The sequence below is a fragment of the Alligator sinensis genome, unplaced genomic scaffold, assembly GCF_000455745.1.
Source record: "Alligator sinensis unplaced genomic scaffold, ASM45574v1 scaffold118_1, whole genome shotgun sequence".
Lineage (NCBI taxonomy): Eukaryota > Metazoa > Chordata > Crocodylia > Alligatoridae > Alligator > Alligator sinensis.
In genome coordinates, this window is record NW_005841850.1 from 1,710,252 (window position 1) to 1,733,806 (window position 23,555).

General features: G+C 38.3%; 1 protein-coding gene across 1 annotated transcript in view; it reads left to right on the top strand.

Moving 5' to 3' along the window:
- USP32 (ubiquitin specific peptidase 32) overlaps window positions 1-23,555 on the top strand; it is a 131,244-nt gene that overhangs the window by 49,040 nt on the left and 58,649 nt on the right. Inside the window, exons 4-6 of the mRNA XM_014522638.2 lie at window positions 12,619-12,724; window positions 13,363-13,481; window positions 19,446-19,605. Of these exons, the coding sequence (XP_014378124.2) occupies window positions 12,619-12,724; window positions 13,363-13,481; window positions 19,446-19,605 (385 nt within the window). The remainder of the gene's footprint in view (window positions 1-12,618; window positions 12,725-13,362; window positions 13,482-19,445; window positions 19,606-23,555) is intronic.

Below are 23,555 nucleotides of genomic sequence, written 5' to 3' on the forward strand. Positions count from 1 at the left end.
GGGGCACACATGGAAGCAGTGTCTACCACCAGAAACAGAGCCTGGCCATCCAGAGCCACACTCTGGATGCCGGCCAGGCTCCATGCAGCCAGATCAGCTCTGCTGCTGCCTGGGAGGCCCCCAGGAACCCGTGCAACACTGCTGGAGCCAGCCTCCTCGCCCTGACCCGGAACAATTTGGTGCATGCTGGAGGACACCTGCAGGGGTGTGCCCTGGGGCACAAGGCAACATTTGTGACCCTGGAAACTAGCGCCTGCACATGGGGACATGCCCTTTGTGTCTTTAATTTCCAGCAATCTGTTTTACATTTCCCCCTTTTAATTCTACTTTCTCAGACCTTGTCAGTTATCCTCTCTGATAGTGTTAAGTATATGATTGTTCCAGTTGTTTTAGAATGCAGCCATCTGCCATGCATTGGAATGGAGAAACAAATGTTCTTACTGTGTGATGTGAAAATAAGAGTGATTTTAATATTCAGGAGAAGACGGGAAAGTTTAAAGGCAGACGAATACCTTGCCTTATGACTACACTTCTTGCTTTAGTGGAATTGCAGCAGCGTCCACGACCACAATAACTACTTCCTGCTTTAACAGGAAGGAGAGGGGCATCTGAAATGTGGTATAGTATACTTAGAAGTAAAAATGACCAAAACCCACCTGGACTTGATAGTCTGGATGTGAAATCTAACTTACATTTTGATGTCTCAAGGCAGGGAAATTGGATCTTTAAAAAACAGGCTAGAACAAAAATCTTGGATACTGGCATAATTCCAGATTTTCTTAACTGAAAGATCTTAAAAGTAGTAATCTTGTCATTTACCTGTACCTAGAAGCCAAGCTGTCCTTATTCTATTCTATCTTTTCTATACTTATTACATGACTGTGTTCCCTTCATCATAATTAAGCTTTTAGATTTTTATTGATTTACTTCTGTCTTTCACAGTACTCCCTTTTGAAATTGAAATTGCTTGAGCACAGAAATATTATTGGGATTTTTCTGATAAAAGACATTAGCTGTTAGTGGGGAACTTTGAATTAATTGTTACCAAGCACAGGTATCTCCTAATGGTTTTATTTTGTATCCCCAGAGCCAGCCTAGCCTTAAAACTTGCTATTTGTTTTATTTAGATCATGTATAGATCTGGTATGAAAAGACTCATTATATTAGTAGTACATAAATTTGCTAAGATTTGGGCGCTCAAGCTCTTCCTTGAGAACTGTTTCTTAGTTAGCTTTCACACAGCTGTAGAAAACTGTACTTCTTAATAATATCTGTACCTTGGGAACAGAGGGGTTTAGGTACTTTTGCTGTTCAGAAAACGCAATATAACTTCATCGCTTGTATTCTGCTCTGAAAGAAAGTAAAGCTGCAGTGAGCAAAGAATTTATTTATTTATTTTTTTTTTTAGGTTGCATGTGGGTGTCATTCGTTTACTTTTTTTCCCCTGTGGATCCATAGAGCTGCCAAGAAAGCAGCTGGGTATTTAAAAACTTCTCTGGCGTAGGCTTATTAAGTAGACAATCACTTTTGGTGTTCCAGGCTCAACTTGCCACAGTTGAGCTACAAATAACTGTTTCTAGTAGTGTGGGAGAAAGGGGGCACGAGAGCTTTCTCATGAAGTTACAGAAGTAGCATTCAAATTTATCGTTTGACACTAGAGCAGTTCTAGTCTCTGCTGCTGTTTTGGTTTGGTTGTTTTTGCATTTGTTTTAATGTACAAGTGCAAGAAGGTACTTCTGTATTTAAATGTTTGTGTCTGACATCTTGCCTTTATTTGTTGTTGGGATTACATGGTTTTCAATGCCACTGCTTAGCATAGACACAGATAGATGGTTGTTTCTGATCTTGTGGGTTGCTCCTCTTTTATCGTGGGTTGCCCTGAGCTTTTCTGGGTAGGGTGGGATATAAATCAAAATAATAATAACTTAAGATGAGAGGTGGTTATAGTAACAAGTACTTGAAGTACTTTATTGTCTTTTGTCTCTACTATGAAGTAAGTAGTGGTTAATCTAACTACCATGCTAGCTAAGGCTTTTTAAAAACAGCATGCAGTCGTCTCCCAAGTCTGAAGGAACCCATTATCGCTTCATTAATCTCAAATTACCCTTCTGTCTTTTTCCAGATGGGAATTTAACAATTTTTATGTAAAGTGAAATCCTTAAATATAGCTGATTTAAAAAAAAAGAAAAAAGAAAAAAAAGAAAATCCTAGCATTGTGGCTGTCCTAGGTCTCTGGTTGGCTCGTATAATTTTGTATGGGCCTATTCTTACAATTTAGTACATATAATATTAATTTTGGATCCAGAAGCCTTTAACGGGCATTGGAACTCTGTTATAGTTGTTGCACAGATGCAAGCAAGTGCAATCGGTTGAAATCAAAGACTAAGTGAGCTGTGAATGGTCATGGTGATGGATACAGGCTGCATAGCACATATACAATTTCCACAGGAATATTTGTTTTCAAAGCTTTTACAATGGCATAAAAGATGCCTACATATGGTTTTAGAGCCACTGTTTTCTTTGGAGAAACTCTATGCTAGTTGTGCAGTATAAATTAATATAAACTGTTCATATTGTTCACACTTTTAAAGATATAATAATAATAGTGTATGTAAGAGGAGCAAGATGCCCGTTTGTCTATATAAACTTATATAACAAAAAATATGGCAAAGTTTTTTCAAAACTATGTTCATATAATAAGCTCCTTTGCAGTATTGCTAATTAAGCCACTGATTCTGAACTGGGACCTGTCTCGCCAGACACGGGCTGATCTGCATGGTTCTAGGAAGAAATATGGCTTAAGTAGCAATATGCCAGTAGCATGGCAAACTTTCCATTGCTAAAGTAATTTGTTTAGGTTTGTGCGCCTGTAACTCTTTTCAGTGTGATTTTTTGCAACCTAAAGTACGTTTCATGGGGGGGACGTCTAGGAACATCTCAAAAGAAAATATAGCCATCAGAATTGGAGGCCTTCTGGGGTTTGGGAGATTTTTCTTGATGAAATCAAACATGGAATTATTCCGTGGGAAAATATTAATTGTGTTGACTTCTAGAAATGCTGTGGTGATTCTGTACACAATGGATGGACTCGTGTGTTGCTAAATTACTAACAAAGTTCAGAAGCCAGGAGACTTGTTTTACTTGAATTCTCTTGAGTATTGCAAGAGAGGCAACATAGTTTAAGTGGGGGGTCTAGCATCCTGGAGTCCTGGGAGGAGATTCTAGTTTCAATTATGCTGCTGCAAATCCAGCAAAAATGAAGTCGGATTGGATTGAATGTTTCCAGGTTGATACCAGTGCAACTAATTAGAATCTGACCCTTGTGCTGGAACTGAAGAGAGTTTTACTTGCTTTATGATCTCAGATTAATTACCATCTTTTTTCTTATACCACTCAACTTTCAGGGGTAATGTTACAATTTTTTAAAATTCTTCTTTTAAAGACCTTTGGATAAGACATAGTATGATATTTTTGTTAAATTGACTTTCTGAAGACTGAATGGCTGATTCTTGGATTTATTTGATTTTAAATGAGCCCACAATGTTTTTAATAAGCAATGATGTTAAGAAAATGACAATTCTACTTCTGTATTATATGCAGACAAAGAGTCCTAGATGAAATTCTCCAAACAACATAAGGAAAATGCAAACCTCCTATAACTTCATTGCTGAATACTAAATAATTACTCGTGTATTGTCTAACTTCTTTTTTAATGTTCAGAAGTGTTCAGCAAAGAATAGCGAACAATAAAAACACCTCTGTTTGTTTGCTGACGCAGTCCAATCTAGTAAGATTATAGTGTCTGTTAAGCATATTTTACTAAAGTTATTGCTGTTTTTAATTTGGAGATTATTCACAGAATACATCTTGAATGATTAAAGTAGTAGTTTCAGTATACCACAGTACTTATGAGATAAAGCACGCATGAAAGATTCTGCACGAGTGATGTTGGACTTAAAATATGTATCATGTTAAGCAAGGAAAGGAGTGAGAATTTAATTATAGGAAGAGAGGAAATGTTTTCAGATGAGATGTAAGAAGTGAAGAGTGACAAGGTGACTTTACAGAAGATGATTTATGAAACAACTGTGGTGAGATAACCTGAAGGCACAGGAAGTGGAAGTTCAGATGAGGGAAAGTATAAAAGAAAGGCAAGATTTCTTATAGCTTATGATAGAAATACTCTGAATATTATAATTGTTTCATGTGTTCATGCATCTTTTTATAATGGGGTTGGACAGAGACTAGTTAGTAGCTTAGAACAGCATACTTCATCATTATACATTCTGCAGAGCCATACAGCTAGGAAGGGCTGCATTTGAATTCCTTTAGTTCCCAGTAGTGAAGTAAGACTTTTTGACAACAGCCTTGTTCAGTGTTGCAAAAGCTACCGTCTTTTACCTGCTATGGAACTAACTACATGCGCGGTCAAATTTGTTCCCATTTCGAGATGTGCTGTTCCAGTAAAGGTGGTGGCGGCGGCAGTAATATTATTACCAGTATTATTAATAAATGATGACGATATTAATGATATGCTCAACTGGCCCCAGAGTCACTCCAACCCTCCCTTATTTCTGGGTGTGGTGAGACAAGGATGTGAGTCACAGAGTCACTTAAACATTCTCCATTAGCATCAAAGCCTGATAAGAGGGTGCTGTTTTTTAGGTGATCCTGTTGAGGTGTAGGCACAGGTATTATGTAATAACGGTGAGCTTTTGCTTCCCCTTTCTTACACAGGGGGCAAAGGGGGAGAAGGAAGATTTACCTAGGAAATTAGCAGATGCAGCTTTCTCCCTCTTCTGAAAACCTTACCTCCTAATTCTCCTGCAACTACTGATGCTGGGAGAAGGTCTGAAGTGTATAATATAGGAATTGCTTATTGCAAATAGAGTGTACTTTAAAATGGTCAGCGTTTTAGGAATAAAACGGCCCTACTTGATGTATGTGCTAGGGAGTATTTTGGGTCTGCTAAAATTTATTCTCATGGATTTAGTTTATCAATTTGCTAAGGCCTTTCCTTAAGTGAATTCAATAAGTACCAAGAAAAATGCATATATAAAAATAAATGTCGAACTTTCTTCACCTTCTTGCTATTTGACACTTGAATACAGGCTCTCATCCAAAAGAAGTTACTTACCTTTATTTTAAAAAAGCTGTATTCAACTTGGTAAGGTGACATTCCTATAAAATGTAATAGTGATTGTTCAATCTGAGGGAGAGTTTCTAGTGCTCTTTATATTCCTAGCACTTAGTGCTTTTTGGATCAAAAATAGCTATCCTAAGTGAGGATGGCACTTAGCTGGCTAGCTGAGCTAACAACATATTTTTAAATATGTTCTTAAATGCTTTGAATTATTTCCTTTGTCTGCTAAATGTAAATCACCTGCATATACAACATAGCCTCGGAGGCATCTTATATAATCAAAACGATTAAGAGTAAAAGGTGTGGAATTTTAAATCGCTGCCGTGACAGCGTGCGTGGAGTGCATACAATCACTGTACCCAAATAAGCACAAATTTAGCTTTCATAATTTAGCCCCTGGAGCATTTGTAAATGGATTAAACTGCAGTAATAGAAGAGGATGATCTGAGCATCCTCTGGGAAACTAATCTATTTTGGTAGTGTTATGTATCAAACAGAGTGGAATGAAATTGGAGGTTCTGCATAATACCTTGCTTAAAATGTGCTCCGTCTGTACTCAAACCTGCATTTGAATGTACATGCCTGTGGACATCTTGTACTACAAGGGAGAGAAATAAAGATGATTGGTTAATGATAGGGAGCAGCAAAGGATTTACCTGAAATGGCAAAGGAGGGTAGGTCCAGGTACCGTATGTATTTCTCCTTGTAAATATGACTGGTGCAGTGTCATTCCTGGAAGCCAGCATAATAGTGCTGATGAGGATAGGACACTGGCATTTTTAACACCCAGATTACCTGATCCGGTTTGAAACTGTTTGAGGAGAAATGCTGTAAACACGGATAAATGTTCATACCCTGTATAAGTAGTACTCTATTTGCACTGCTGGAACAGCAGCAGCAGCAGGAGATTTTTCACTTGGAAGTCTGGTGTTGACCAGGTACGAGTTGCACTCGTTGCTGATTAGCATGAAACGGTTAAAACGCTGAAACCAAAGTATTGCTTTCAGAAAACCTGAGCTCCATTTGTGCTGGGACCATAAACATTAAGGACACAGAGCAGATGTCGCTATCTATGGTGGGCTCAGCTTGCTTACTCTGCTGCTACTCATTTAACAGGCCTCCTACAGGCTGTTTTTGGGGGGCTGGGGGGACTTTCTACTCTTGGGGAGAGCTGAAATGGTGTTCTGGACTGTCTAATAAACACAGAAATGGTACTAGGAAAGGTATTTACATGCCTGGGATGCAGTTGAACACCATCATGAACAGCAGCATCTCATCTAGAAAAGAACCTAACAAGATGAAGATAACCATAAAGGAAAACAAGTAGCTTTGCAGAAGCAAAACACAATTCTTATTGGAGACTTGGGAGTTCTGATAGACAAGCTTTAGTAGAGCCGACTTTATGAGAGTAGTTCAGTAACACTTGTTGTCCACTCTTCATTTCACTCTGCCACAGCCATTATTAAGATCGGCCTCTTGTATATTCTCTGCTTCACCAAAAGGCGAGTGCACAGAATCGCACTGTTTTCATTAGACAGTGTACTAGGCAGGAAGGTCAGGTGCCAGGTGAGGATAATAGAAATGGCACGTTCAGGTCCCAGTTCAGTAACATCCGTGGGTCTAGACTACCCGGGAGACCCAAGGATTATCCAAAAGTGAATGGAAATTGGCAGCCAGAGTTTTGGGGTTTTGTTTGCAGGAGTGATTTCCCTTGCTTTGCAACAGGAGAAATTGTTTTCCTCAAATCTATTGTTCCACTCAATCTGTGATTAAGAAACTAGGATTGATTTATCCTGGCGGTAGAAATTGATTCAACTCGTACAGACTTCAGGGGGGCGATGGCGTTCTCTTCCTGCCCATCACCGATGGGTCTGTTTCTATCCACAAACGGCAAGCAGGCTGAGGCAGCATTGTAACCAATCTCTTCTTCTCCCTAACCAGAATTTCCTTTCTTGGAGCAAGTTCAGAAAAATTTTCCTAACATGCAATTCTTAAGTAGGCAGTAAACCTAGAAATTATTGAGAACACAAGCAAATTGCTGCCAAGGGGTGATGTATTTGATGAGCTATTAGCTCAGAAGTGTCAAGATCTCTGACTGCTGGTTTCATTTTTGATCTTCTCTCAGCAGTCCAGGAGAATCTTTTAAAGGGCAGGCGATGTGCACTAAAACTCTTGACCTCACTCATGCACTTTTCTGTCTTTGTGTGCTAGGCACAGATGACTGTTAAATTAACGTCTCCATGATTAACCCCGATTGCTCTGTCATGAAATTCAGTTGCTGGTGGCCCTTCCATTCACCAGCAGTCCTCCTCCCCTAAATGTAAGAGAAATGATGCCAATAACCTACAGATAATTTGTAAAACAAAACCAAAATGAACTAATTCCTGCAGATGCTTTCCCAAAACAGTGATGCTGTCTGCTGCAATTTATCTTGCAGATCAAACTCTGCGCCACGTGAATCATGGAACATAATTGAATTATTGTGTAATCTGATATAATGAAATGACCAAAATAATAAGTTACTGTTCAGTGTTCTGCAAGCTGAAATTATATCTGGACATTTGGCTCCTACCAGCCTGTCTTTTAGGGCTCAAGGCTGTGGTGAAATTTAGGAGATCCTGTAAAGTTCACATGCATGGGAAAACCAGAAGGTGATGTAGGCTTGCTTCCTTTGTTGCCGTCCAGAAGGTTTCAAGTGCCGACAATCCTGCAGCCTTCACTAGCCCTTTAAAAAACTTATTGCTGTGTGTTCTCATAAACTTATACTAACAAACATATGGCACAAGATGTTGCTTTCGCTAGGTGAATACTTAAGTGTCTTCAGACTTGAACTGTATAGAAGTTAGTCAAAAAAAACCTCCCAAATGAGCAATATAACAGAACTTCAGTAAATAATGCCTGCAGCTTTTCATAAGGAAGGTAATCTATGAAGCACTGAAATGCATAATCCTTTTAAAGTACAGTTTGATGTTTGCAGACAACAAAAACGGTATTTTTTAAGGTTGTGTTAAGTAAAGATTTTGATCTATGCTTAAAACTAGGGAGGTGACATTTCACAAATGGTAAGATCTCTTGGCGTTGGATGACAGATCCTAAGCCTTTCCCTTGTAGCTTGGTATGTAGAATCTGTGATTGTCTAAGTGTATTGTAGGGTATTATGATTACCCTTGAGGAAAGAGCTGCACTAGCATTGCATTTCCAAGTAAAAGTCAGGAAAGGTCATTTGTCAGATAAAAAGATACTTCCAGTGTGGGACAGTGTAAAGAGAAAAATATGAAGGTGGAAGAAAATGCTGATCATTTGCCTGTTTTGTTAATCTTTATATTCTCAATACCATTTGGTGAAAATGGGAGGTATTTAAATGACCAGGATTTTGATTTGTTATAGCACACTTACAAGTACCCTCTTGCAAGTAAGTAAAATCCCAAATAAATTTGTAAATTTAATTAAAAATCAGTAGAAACACAGCTGAACTCTGTCATCTTTAAATTATTTTCCACTCAACAGTTTAGAAAAATCCTGTTTCTTTTGAAGTCTGTTTCCAATTTTGTCATTTATTCTAGTGGGTGACAGTGTAATAATTACAGGGCCAAATTTTGTTCTGCTCTCAGTGTAAGCTGCATTAATTCTGTTGAAGTCTTCACATAGAGATTTCTTGGCTTGCAATTAGAGTAACAAATATTGACGTCTGTCAGGTCTTTTTGGCAAGCAGCCTCCTTACGTATAGATCTGAGTGAGTTGGTACTTCTGTTTTTCCTCTTTTTGGAGCATTAGTGTTCATGTTTTGCAAAAGAATTACAGTCTGGTGAGAATTGATTGCCTTTTATTAGACTTTGTTAGAATGCTGTTGCGCTGTCCGGTTCCCTTGAGAATAAAAGACTATAATTGATAATGGATTGCAGTTGAGTGAGCAACATGTCCTACATGGTTATGACCATCGTGTCCCCCACAAGGTTATCTAAATGCTCTTCTGAAATACTTTTAAGTGCAGTTTAGCTTAGTAAGGGTGGAAACTTTAAGCATTTAAAAAAAACAAACAACCCCACCCTAATCAACCACAACAAAACCTACTGAGCTCTGGGTTCCTCAGTTTTAGAGGTCCCATTCATTATTCGATACGCTCGAAGTGCTGTTGTTAGGCATGTTTTTTCCATATAACTGGTGGTAGCGTTAAAGACTGGTGCCATACCAAATGCACTTGCTATCTGTCGTTTTAAAATATTCCCCAGTTCCTCAAAGTGAGTAGAACACGCACGTTTCCCGTCGGTGGTAAAAACTTACAGTAAGTTTAATCTAATATAGCACATGATGCATTGTGGTATAATATGTAGGATCATTCTTGTACAGTAAAGCTGTGGCTCTTTGTTGCATTTAGTAGTAGTAGGCAGCTGTCGATTATTCTGGATCATGGTGTACACATGAAAGGTCACCTGGACCTTCGATGTGTATACCTCATCAGGAGTGCAGAGCAGTGGATGCTGCCCAGACCTTCCAGCCCCACTTTAGACCATTGAGACCATATCCAAAGGCCAGACTGAGTCTGTATGTTCAGGGCCTCGATAGCTGCAGTTATACGTGCCTCGGGGAATCGAACCCTGATCCCACATGGCAGATAAGGTTTCCACCACATGAAAAGAACGAGATGTTAGCTTTTTCAAGCATGTTGTAAGAACATTAAGCAAGCCAGACCCATGCTTCAATTTTGAGCTAGTACAGGACTTTGAGTATGTAAGGGAAGCTATGCAAACTGAAAGGGGAACTCTCTCCTTTCCTTTTTTATTCCAGGTCAGGCACTTCCCCTTTTGCCTTGAAAGTGCTCCAAAAGATAATATATGGCCTGTGAAGTTGATATTTGCTGTTTCCACTTTTGTTGATTCTTCAAGTCTCTCTGATTGTAATGCAACTTTTAGGTTTTCTGCTTTCCAGTTTCTATACTGGCCTACAAATGTACAATATCAATTCAGAAACAAGGTGTGCAATTTTGTGGCAACATGGAAAACTATTTAATGCATCTCAAGCTGTCCTTCAGTGAAATCTAATAGCTGGAAGTGAGATGGACCAGTTCTCCATGGGTCACCTGAAAGTGTTCCAGGGACTCTCAGTAGTCCACAGACCATCGTTTGGGAACACGTACCCTAACAGTAAACACGTGGCCTTCTTGCTCCTAGGTCAGAGGTGGGCAAAACGTGGCCCGGGGGCCGGATGCAGCCTGCCAGGCCGTTCTATCTGGCCCGCGGGGCCCCTAAAAAATTTAGAAAATTAACGTTTATCTGCCCTGGGTTGCCTGTCATGCGGCCCTCAATGGCTTGCCGAAACTCAGTAAGTGACCCTCTGCCCAAAATAGTTGCCCACCCTGTCCTAGGTCTTATTCATGCTTTTATAGCTGAATTGGTGCACATTACAGCTTCAAGCTGAAACTGGTTTAGTGTGATGGCTTGTGCCTCATCTTTGAGCTGCACATGCCAGAGGTATGTACGGAAATGGAAAGGATGCAGCTATTAACATGGAGCTGTTCAAGATCATGCGTGAAATGGAGGATATTTCTACATTAGTTTTTAAGGCCCAGTGACCTCTAATGTATCTGTTAACGCTAGTAGGTACAAAGGAGTGTACTGATAGCTGCTGTTGAAGACAATAATAGCTTTGTTTGCATTTCTGAAGGCATAGTTTCAGGTGTTAAGATTAGGCAACTATTGTTATTGTTATCATTATAATTATTTTAAATATGATCAGTTCATTTTAATATTATGATTATTAATATTATATTAGGGAAATATTTGTAGAAGGCAACATCTTCTGAACTATTATGCTGATTTGCTTTACTGCAATCAAAGGCTATTCTTTTTTCTAAATAACTGGGTTTTTTTTTACTAAGTAAAAGAAGGGCTTCAGGCAATTGCTGCTGAGCAGTCTGCCAGCCAAACCATAAGCAACACAAGATCATTTTGTTCTGTTGTGTGTGACAGTAATAGTTCCCCATTAGCCAGACTTAATACTCTTTTCTTTATGGTTAGCTACATGAAGCAGTATCTGCTTAAAAAAAGAAAAAAGAGAAAGCAAGAAAATGTGAAGTTTTTAAACTAATTTTTTCCAGAAGTGTAACTTCAAATTCTAATATCCAGTGACTTTTTTAATAGTGCGAAGGAACTGATGCTTGCAGGTTATGTGGGAGGAGGGCATTTGAACTGATGGGCTTATGTTAAGTTTAGTCTTGCTGGAAATAAGTGCATCTACTCTCCCCTTTTTTCTCTAAAATTAGAGGGGAAGTGAAGTAAGCAGCATCTGAAATAAACAAGTTTAGTGATTTTTATTTACTAAAAATAATGGTTGGTTGTTCTACAGTTGCATCCTCTTGAATATCATATCTATAAATGCTGAGTTAGTTAAATCTCCTGACAAACTGAAGAGTTCTGCATACTTTCTGTTGTGTGAAAAGTGAAGGTTTCCATCATACAGCTGAACAGTGCATTCCTAGGGGCTGACTTAGGACATTTATTTCCCTTCAAAAGAGTTCTTCATTTCCATTGCCACCTGCAAATGTTTATAGAACTTCAGCAATTGCATGGGTTTTAATGAGAGAGAATGCATCTAAACTTTAATGCATGGATACTGGCTTGTATTTTTATATACCCTAGGTCAGAATATCAGTGGTACAAAATCCCTTGCTTTTGCAAGCATTAATAAGTTTTGGTAACCTGCATTTATATTTTTGTACCATGAACTTCTGTTCATGTTTTTTCCCCATTAAAGTATTCATGGTGGAATTGCTGCTACAATTCCAGATAACCTAACCATTATTTAAACAGCCATAATTTAATTTTCAATAACATAGTACAGCTACTTCAAACTCCCAGGGATAAAATTTGGTACTCTGGACCAGTGGGGTATGTTTTATGTATTCCAGCTTGTAGCGGTAAAGCAAACAGCTCATCTTGTCTTGGATCTCCTTCTGACCAAAAAAAGTTCTCATTCAAACTATGTACTGAGATCTTCCTTTTTAATCTCTTCTGTGAAAACCATTGGGCAGAGATGAAAAACACTTTAAATGTGGATGTGCATGGATTTCTTTGCCAATAGAGACAAGCCCTTTGGAAGAGAAGAAACAGCGCCTCCCCTGCTCACCCCCATACATAAACCAGAAACCCTGTCAACAGTTTCTCTATGCCAACAGCTTATGGGTGAGAGGTGGGTGTGTAAAAATGTTTTTCACACCCACTCAAGGCAAGACTTTCCTTCTGGGTTTAGCTCATCTTGCAGAGGCTCTTGTAGCTATTGGGGTAGCTGAGAAATCCTAGCCAAGCTACCTGGTGAGTATGGGTAATAAAAGCTTCTAGTACAGAAGAGGTGATTAGCGTGAAAGAGACAGAGTATTAATGCCTGAATATCGCTTGTTGCTTTTTTCTCCTCCTCGTATTTTGGGTTTTTGTCCAGCAGTTTAAAGACCGGAACTAACTGTTTTATTTTGTTACTCCTAGGTTATTTACTGCTCGTTTGGGGGAACAGCCAAAGGACTACATTTCAATAACCTGATAGTAGGTTTAGTCCTGCTTACAAGAGGCAAAGAAGAAGAGAAAGCAAAATGTAAGTAACATCAGCCTAACAAATGTGTATAATAATATAGAAAATATAAAACATGCAGTTTTCAGTTGCCCTATAGTCAAGAAGTACATTTTTATTTTAATAGGTAAACTTGGAAACATTCAATAAGCTAATAAAGATACAGTGTAATCCAGTGTCCTATTAACTGAAATTTCAGTTTAAAACATTTTTTAAACGGCGCATCTTGGTACACATTCAGGATGCTTGGGTTTTGCGGTATTCAATGAAATGAACTGATCCAGTGTCACACAGTGAATAGAAATATTTGGCTGTTGAGGATTTTCTGTGTATGCTTTGGGAAGAGTAGGACAAAGTTATGTTTTTGTTCTAAGGATGTTCTTTAAAAAGTGAAAATATCTTCTGCACAGGCTTTTGTTTGCCTTCCTTTTTATGCTGACCTATTACTTGCTTTTTCTTTGGCTAGGAGGTAGTAATATAATGAAAGACTTATTAATGTAAACCCTTGAGTTACACCACAACTTAGTGAAATTAATCTAAATAAGGCTCATGCCTTGATTACAGCACAATTTTTGGCACTCTGAACTTGATGTTTGAAAGGTTAACTTTTATAACAGTAATTTTGTTATGCTTATGTAGTTTAATCTATCCCTTTTACCCAGATATTTTCAGTCTCTTTTCCAATGAATCTGGAAGCTATGTTGTCCGGGAAGAGATGGAGAGGATGCTTCACGTAGTTGATGGCAAAGTCCCAGATACACTCAAGAAATGTTTCTCTGAGGTATTTCATAGTTTTTTAACCTATTGAATTTATACCACTTGAACATTTTACAGCTTTGAACAAATTTATTTTCTTTTGTATCGCCTTACTGCATGGGTTTAAAAATTGAGGTGAAGGTGTTTATACAGGGTTTAAATTCTAAATGTTAAGTTATGACCTATACATGCAGCCTTCGCTGATAATACTATCAGGTAGGTATGTAGGCGTTTCCCTCACTGTGTCCCTGAACTTCCAAATGCCTAGACACATGCTTCATTTCATATGCATGTTTGTAGTGGATCAGTGCCTGATGTTAAGATCGTCCTAATGGCTGTAATTTAAACATGCATGTTGTTAGCAGGGTTTTCTCAGCATGTACAGGAACAGAGAGTAGTGGTATAAGAAAAAACAGTGTAGTGGTATAATCTTTTGAGGTTAGTGATATAATCTTATTATTTCTAATACATCTTTCAGAGATGGTATCTGTTCAGAGCAATCAAAAAAAAAAAAAGCCTACTAAATGCGCTAATTTAAAAATAGTTGCTTCAGCATAGCTCAGACGTTGCTTGAGAAGAAGAGACCAAATATACCTGTATGGGTTTATTGTAGAAATACAGACTCTGTGACCGAGGTTTTGTCACAAAATGGAGCCATCAGTGCACTTGTACTAAACAGGCTTATTGCATCTGAAATGAAGGAAAGTGTTGGTATTCTCCTGGTAAATGAACAACACAATTATGGAGGGGGCGGTATTCAAAAGAGCAGAGTATGGTTAATGATATTTATTTGAGGGAAAATAAGAAAAAACTGTTTATTGCAATCATATATAGAGTATTAATGAATTACTGGATTTTTGTGGTATTTTGAATGTTTTCAAAAGATGAGGTCTTTTTCAAAAAAGAGAAACTGTTTGCTGTATATACAAGCGAGAAGGCTGGTCACCGTAGATTTATAGATGAGTAGCAGTTGTCGTAGGTAGTTCACTTGCCTATGAGACTGACTGTCATTTTATAAGTCTCAGACCCTTTTGCAGCGAGACCCTGAGTAAACACTGAACTTGCTGATTATAGCCTTGGGCAATATTTAAAAGTCCCTTTTAAGTGTGGGCCATTTACTATGTTGCATTTCACTCTTGATGCAGATATAACCCTTATTTCAAGGATACAGCAGATTAACTTCTTTTAATGAAAAGCAGAGGCAGAAAGTAGCAGCACATCCCCTCTCATAAGTAAGAATTAGGTGTTAATGTTTTTGGTTTTTGACTTTTGCTTCCTGTACAGTGTAAATTTAAACAGAGTTACTTTTTGAAGGTTGATGGAAAGCACTCTACTTTTTGAAGCATTGCAGGCTGTTAAAAAGGTGCTTTTTCAAAAACCAAACTGATTTCAATTGTCTTTGAGAACAAGTTTTTTAGTTGCATAGTTGGATATTGTCTTTCCCTTTGGAAACCTTTCTTGGCCAACTTCAGAGATAAGCAAAGAGATAAAGAACAGCTTTCTATAAAAAAAAATACATTGAAAACTAGCCAGTTCCCCTGCTGCCCCCACCATCAACTTGTTGTATGTCTACCTTGGGAGCATAGCAGACCGTACATCAGAAGATGTTAAGCTGAAAACGCATGTGCTCTTTGCCACAGCAGCTGTCATAAAGGGAGGAGGAAAAGGAGGCTTATCCTTAACAGTCCTTTAATGTGAAATTTAACTGACTGCCCTTATCAGGCTGTCTTGGTTAGATTATTTTTGCTTCCCGTACCTTTATTTCTAAAAGAAACTTTTTGCTCTTACAGCACCCTTCATTCTCATAGTCAGTTCAGCGTTAGGATTTACTGGACAGACTTCTGCCTTCATGAAGCTCTGCTCTCCACCCACTCACCCTGTTGCAGCTGATTCTGTTTTCTGCAGAAGACATGAATTATTACTAACCTCAAGACCTTAGTTAGATGAGGAACTTTCCATGTCACACAGGGTCTTCTGCTTTCTGTCGATTGTAGCACAGCATGTTCTTCTAACAAGTACCAAATTGAGTTTGATGTGGAAGAACAGGCAAAGCTTTATTCATGAGGCCCCATAATATTATAACTTCTGAATTTAGTCAGAGCTATCAGCTTATTGCTTTTAATTCAGATAACCACCTCTCTCAAATAGCAGCTAGACTAGACTGGAAGGGAAGAGTATGGCGTTTTGTTCACAGTCTGGGCTCTGATTTGTTGTGAGACCCAAGTTAGGCAAGTCTCTTAACCTGTCTGCACTCATTTTACCTATTTAATCCACCATGCAAATGGTTGGACTTAATCTTTGTGGCGTTTATGGAGATTCTCTTTTAAGAAGGGCTGTATAAGTGCAAGGTGTTATTAACTAGTATTTCCCCATGACTAATAACCTGATTAGTAATCCATTTTTTTGTTTGGTGTTGGATGACTTCAGGCCAGCAAAATTTAGTCGTATTTTTATGTATCGGTGAAAACTGAAAAGGGGAGGAAAGCTTCCTGTTCATGTTTGGAAAAAAACGTTGATTTGTCTTCAAGCTGATTTTACTTTATTCAAGATGATCACTCCAGGGCCTGGCGTTGTATGCAATAAGAGATTTTGCTTCAGCAGATCTGGAAGCGCTATTATGTTGGCAGGCTCTTCATGCTTGGCAAAAATCACACATGCACAGTAAAGACCAGTCCTCAGAGACTCTCCATTTCTAGTGTTTGCTATTTATAAATTGTCCATCTATATAGCATGATGAAATATATGCTAAAAATGAATTTCATGCTGGTCAAGAGACTGTAAGGTACTTAATGGAGATGTTCCAGGAGAAAAATCTGTCTCATTTGTTACAGTTTTCCTGTCTTACTAAAATGTCCTATATTGATCTTCTTTTGAAATGAAAATAGAATGTAATAACCTTCTCAACAGGATTTACTAGCCTGTTCATCATACTACGTCATTTTGATAGCATGCTCTGGGTAAGAAGAAAGTTTTATGTTCCTGCTGTAGGCCTTCCTCCTTGTTGTCTGGCTGATGAGTTTACAGTTTCAAGGATGGTATTTATAGGGGCCTTTATTCTTTTCTGCAGAATTATTACATGCACTTAACTAGAAATACAAGCTGGAAAATGCACCTGCTTTATTCTGCTGTTTCAGAAAGGCAGAAAACAAATTAACTGGTGATGTCTATATTGTTGTATTTCCTTAAATATTTTGGAAATATTTCCAATCCTAAGCCTTACTGTATTGCATTGAATGACTTTCTTGTTTCCCTAAGTAATTGGAAGAGACTTGATCATCTTTACCTTGGACTTCGTCTTGGCTTCTATGTATTATTAGCAAGTGTCAAATCATATGACAGTGCTTAAATGTGTGTTGCTTGATTCCATTTTGCACATCAGGGATGCAGAGATAAATTCAGTGTAATAGTCTGTCTTGTCTTCTGTTGTGAAATTCCATTTGAGAAGAGGGAATTGGGCTATGAAACCTTCACTTCTGACAAGCAAACTGAATGGAGGATGCTTAAAAGAGGCTAACTTAGAGCTAGTTACAGGTGTTTCCTCCCCCACTGTGAATGAAATGTTATCAAATGACTGCTGGCATTATAGAAGAACTGTCCATCTTTGATCCTGGATACCCACTTGAGTGGATCTTTCTTGGCTTTTTGGGTAGAAAACAAAAACTCTTATGTTCACATTCATTCTTATAGTAAACTAAAGAACAGAATCTGTCCCTTACAACCGAGAACTGCAGAGGGGATTTGGTCTCAAATGCAGATAACACTTAAAGGATTTGTGTACCTTATCAATATTACTGGCATCTCAAACTCTACTGCCTATCCCAAGATTGTTCAGGGTGTAACACTTATCTAACTTGGGCCTACACCCAATGACTTGAGTTTGAAAACTATTTTAATATTTCTGGGGTGCACATATAACTATAGAACAACATCTTTTGTTTCATTTTTCTTCCATTCATCTTTATCAAAGTGTCAAGGGCAGTGGGGAGTTAGCCATTTATATGTAGTTAGAGGCAAAACTCAGGTAACGAGATTCAGGATTTTTCAGGTTTATTTGAATATTCCTGAGGGTATCAATGTAATGCCCTTGAAATGTTTTCTTTTTATTGCTTTTCATCTACAGATGTCTTTTTCCCCCTACTTTTTAAAAACCATAATACAGTCTGTAGTCATTTCAAATGGTATTTATTTTAAAATTATGCAGGTATTCAGAGGATTATGTCTCAAGCTTTTTTCCCCACATTTTTAATCACAACCATTCAGCTTGTTCATGACATGCTGAATTTGTTCTCACTGTGTTGTCAGGCAAAGGTGATGCAGAAGAGCCACAAAATGGGTTGGAGGGCTGGAGAAAAATCATTACAATGAGAGATTGAAGGAGCCCATTCTGTTTAGATTATCAAAAAGGAGGTTAAGGTGATTTGATTGAAATATAGAAGTATCATTAGAGGGAGGAAGTAATGAAGACTAAAGGGCTCTTTAATCTAGCAGCAAAAGGTATATAAAAAACAGGGTCTGTAAGATGAAACCAGACCCTTTTTAGTTAGAAAATAAAGCGCACATTTTTAACACTGAGGGTGATGCACCAGAGGAAGTGATTGATTCTCGGTCTCTTGATGGTTGAAAGCTGGGCGCCTTTCTGGAAGAAGCTTTCGCCAAATACTAGTTATTGGGTTGAGTATAGGGATGAAATGTCATATGTGACATACCAACGGCTGGGTGCAATAACCTAATGGCCCCTTCTGGCCTTTAAACTCTTAATTTCCAAAATATCACTGGAAAATGTTGCATTCCTGGGCAGATACTTGTCTGTCTTTTTTACGCATGCACACCCCCACACTCCCAAAAAAGGCCAGGGCTGACAGATGGGGATCTGGTGATACGCTCGGCGTGTGCGGGTGGCAGTTTGTAACATGCAGGTGTGTCTTCAGCAGCAGAATGCTCCGAGTTCATATGCTGTGAAGATTACTAACAGCCATACACAAAACACAGATGCACAAACTTACCTGCTTGAAAACATTTTGGATAGTGTGAATCAACTGGTAACTAATTCCCCCTTTAACTATTTCTAGTAATAAACTAGTTTAAAAGTATTTGGCACTGTACTAGTAACATAGGTGTTGATTGTTTTATTGTCAATGAATTGTTAGTTTTTAATCCCCCTGCCAATAAAACATCCTGGATTTGGCCTGCTTTATTGTCATTACAGGACTCCATGTTAGGGGTGTCTGCCTAATTGGGTTTCAACTTGAGTAATGGTATTCCATTTATCAGCATCTTCCCTGCAATATCAGTGTTAATATTCAACTTCCTTTCCTGCATTAAACTGTTTAGCGTTTCTATAGGTATTGTTATCCAGTTGAGTTTCATGTTAGAAGTGGTTGCACTTGAGTGAAAAATGTAATGATTGTTAGGATGTGACTCGTAGGTTGATTTGTACGTATATTGCCACACGTTTTCTGAGCATCGGGTTTATGTAACTTTGTGCTGATTATACTGATGCCCATCAGCTGCAGTAGTCCCAATGGTATGATTAGTATTTGTTCTCAGTTCTCCACCGTCAAAGGGCTTTGTATACTTGATTGCATGGCTGTCATGGGGAATACATTATAATTTTATGATGCGTCTAATCTGGGGATTTTTCAGTTTTTTTATCAGCCAAAATAAAACTGGTGAAGATGGATAAACACTTTGAGTCATGGGGAAGTTTCATTCCCATTTTACTGAGAACCCATGCCTTAGCTTCTCTAAGCACCTCTCCCCAGACCACACTAAGTGGCAGAGTTGAGAATAGTAACCCAAGTACTCATTTCCCAGTCCTGTGCTTATTTCAGGGCAGGATGGAAGAATTGGCTTGGTTCCCTATAAATTGCTTCAGCACCTGTTATGGGGTTACCCTACTTCTCGTTCATGCAGCTGACCGGTTCATGTTTCTACTGCTGCAGGAAGAATGAATGACGACTTGCTCAGTTTTCCTTTATTTTGATTGTAGGGTGAAAAGGTAAACTATGAAAAGTTTAAGAACTGGTTATTGCACAACAAAGATGCTTTCACGTTTTCCCGTTGGCTGCTGTCTGGAGGAGTGTACGTTACACTCACCGATGATAGTGACACCCCTACCTTCTATCAGACTCTGGCTGGAGTCACACACTGTAAGTAAACGCTGTTTCTTGCTGTGAAAATAGTTGTTTTTCTTACAGCCTGTGCTTTTGCTATTGATTTTGTAAAACTGAACTTTTGCCTCCGATCGTTCAGTAAATCACAACTGTTTTACCCTCTACTCTGTTCTTCTGCTGAGGTAGGTTATCTTGTTGTCCACGCAATCTTTTTCTAATTGTTTTTCTTTCTACATTCCTCCTTGTGGTATTTCACTATACATAAGTAATTTATTAGGCAAAACAGTATTGAGATCACAAGATGCATTTTAATTGAAGTAGGTAGCTAGCAACGTTTTTCATATTACAAAAAATATAGATATATATCTTCCACTTGGCAGACACCAGTACCTTTTTTCTAATGAAGTTAAACAAAAAGACTTATTAATTTTGTCTTTCGTTCAGCAAATATCGCAGTTATCAATGCACATCTGAAACTAGTCTTTGTCTCCTCGAAAACAGCAGTTTTCATGAGGTGAAGCTGGACCAAGTTGCCCTATGCCTCATCTGCGTATAAACTTTTGGAGCATCCCGGTTCCAGTCCTGGTGGGGGGCTAATTAGCGCACAGATCCTTTGTGGGGGGTATCTGGAGTACACATGCGTACTGAGCAGTACTGAGCTGTGGGGTTACCTTGGCTTGAAATGGTGTTGACTCTGCTGGGGCCCAGCCCCGTGAACTGTGTGATATAAATCACAAGCCTTTGGCTTTGGACCAACATCATGCCTAGTTTGGCACCTACTTGTATGTAGTACAAAGTGCTCCGAGGTGTGTTTATGAGAGTACTTGTGCTAAAGCTTGCAGCAATTTCAAAAAAGGTAACATGCATCAGTTCTGGATGAAGTAAGTGCATGGGTAGTATATGCAAATAGTTATAGCCCAATTGAATTTAAAAGTTATGCTTTTTAAATTTGCTCCTTGCTTCCATGTGCTCAGGGAGAGCAGGGTTTACAGGAGAGAGGGAAGGGACTGCCAGGGGAGAAAGTTGGGGGGAAGCAGAAAGCAAAGGACTATCTGATTTCCCCCCTGCCCCCCCCCGGGCCCTCCCAACATTTATTTTTCCTGCTGTAGCAGTGGCAGAGGGACAAGTTGAAGACAAACCTCCAACGATTAGTTTCTGTGCCTGGAAAATTGTATGAAATTTATAAATTTTCCATATAAAGAATCTCATTGCTGGGGGTTATCTTGTAATGAGAGTAATAATGTATTTGAGTAATTCTTGCTTTGTTTTATACCTTATCCGGTATTTATATATACTAAAGCACCTCTCTACATGCAGAAATACCAGAGAAGAAGTGAGAGCCCTGTCTTCAATTTTTCATAGGGAAAATATAAAGCTTTGCTGATCATCCTATAGTAGCGTGTGCTCTTAACGGTAGCTATATAAGTTCCACTTCCTGGTGAAGCCAAGAGACTTTTTAAAGCATCATAAAACTATCTGTTTGTGATTTAGCACCTTTAGTGGGTATTTCAGCAGGAATTGTAAGTTTTCATGAAATCAAGCCATTTTTCTCACAACAAAGGCAAATGGGAAATTAATATCTCTTTGTAGCTGGCAGTATTCTAAGTTCCTTTACACTCAGCTTCTTTATGGGCTATTTTCCCAGTCATGTGTCCTTAATAGAAGTTTAACAAATGCTTTTTTCAGTGTTGGAATTCAAAGAAATTTAAAACAAAATCCTTGTAAAAAAACAAACAAAAAATCATAATGGTAGCAGGGTCCTAAATACTCAGCTGCATTGTAAGAATTAAGCTGAAAGACTGGAATTGATGTTAATATGAATCATCCAGCTCAAAAATAATGCATATGGCTTTGCTCCTCTAAAAGTGACTCAAACTTTGCAGTACACAGCTGTGTAGGAATGGTGTTTAGCTGTAGTTAACTTAATAATCTAGTAAAACCACATAATTACAGGGAGGGTGTGTTATAGTTTCAGGATAAAACTTTTTTTTTTATTTTGTATTTTCTTTGTTGTTTACAAATGAAGTTCAATAAAGTGGATGGGAGCAAGGGAATTTAGTTGTCCAGTGCCTTGGTTATAAACTGCACAGCAAAGGAGGAATGTGGAAAGTTGGCTATAACTTAGCAAAGGCACTGAAAGTCTTTGGTAAAGTATCCTGCCTCCCACTGTCTAATCCGCACTGTTTCTTTTTTATATTGCTGCCGTTGATTTCCCTTGTGGTGTAAGGTCATATAGAAATGTAATCGTCGGAGCCATACAGCTCGAAATCAGCAGTAATGAAAATACAAATGGGTTGAACCTTTCGGAGACAATTGCATCAGAGCATTTTTTTTTTTTTTTTTAATGACAACATACAAACTTTTGACTCAATCTTTGCTACAGAATAAGGAAGTTATTTTGACCCAGAATTTTTAACCTCGTTGCTCATCTAAAGCAGTGAGTTCTCCTGTGAAAATTGTTTTTCTGTGATTGAAGGTGTACTTTTTTGGTATTTTTAGTAGGACACTTGATTTTGGAGAGAACATGCTTAAGAAACAAAGTGAGCATTAGCCAAATATAATGCAAGTTTGCTTATGGAAATCTGTTCCAGAGCTAACGACAGAGGCTTACTAAATCTATTGACTGGATGTTACCACCCACCTGTTGTTCAATAGGATGCCTTCTGTTCATTTTCTCAACCCTCCTCCCCTACTTTTCATTAAACTTTTTGAATAATGTGTCAGGGGCATGAAAAATTACTGTGATAAAAATAGTGAAAGTTATTAACATTGATTTAGAAACAGATAGCAAATATTTTATTGTAAAGCATCAGTGACTCCATTTAGCTTTGCTTAATGAGCCAAAACATCAAGGAAACATAAAACAATTATAATTTTTCACTTGTAAATAACATTTATGTTGGAATGCAGATGACTTTAATTATATTTCTCAGCACACAATTATAAATGAAATTTTCACGTCACAGCAAGTTGCACACGTTTGCCATTTTTAATCGAATTTTGTTCCAATTCACTTAAGTTATGAATATTCCACAGTGGCAGTTATTTCACTTGAAAGCAAGGAGAAAAACTTTGATTGTTGCAGAACTTTAGTTTTTAGCCTGGTATCTAACATGTGCCTAATTATTTGTCTTACAGTAGTTTGAGGGGCATATCAGAGTAATAGGCATTTGAGCAAGGTAAATCAAGGAGTTCAAATGACACCATAAATTATGAGAGAATAGAGTTTAGCTGCAAGTTCAAATGATGCTAATCTTCCCTTGTTTAGCACTGTTACCTCCTGCTCTTTGATAATAGTAAGGTTTCTGTTTAAAACTTTGTTTTCATACCATAATCTATAAAATGGCGTTAGCAACCACGAAATCTAGTACTCATTCTGCATTCCAGTATAGAAAAGAGTTTGTAATCTCTGCCAAAGGCGCTCAGTGGGAGGAGAAAACAGCGTCTCCTAAAGCTTTTAATCATTGTAAATTAAGTGTCTAACCTCCTATGGTACTCTGTGACATAATACAGTACTTCAATAATATATTTGGCCACTTTGGGACTTTAATGCTCTGTAGTGGTTAAGTACTTTATTGCAGCAGCGAAGGTATTACTGATATTCTTCTCCTCTCAAAACACCTGGGATTTACCAGTTGATCTATGAAAAACATTTGTTTGACTGTTAGCAGTGTGGGCGCACATGCTGGATGAGGTCTCCTGAGTTACTGAATCTAGCCCCTGGTTCATAAATTTCTTTCATAAACTGATCAAACTCCCATCTTAATGGTTAAGTTTCTTGCCCACACGACTGCTTTTGGCAGGCTGCTGCAGAACCTGAGGTCGGGAACCTCTGAAATTCTAGCTTGAATTTGTTGATAGCTCGTGCATATTTTTTTGGTCTTGTGCCAGTGTTGGTCTGTAGCTCTTAGCGCTTTCCTGTTCTCCCCTCTACATTTTAGTAGAGCGCAGTCACATCTCCTCTCCGCCTTTGTTTCGTGTACGGT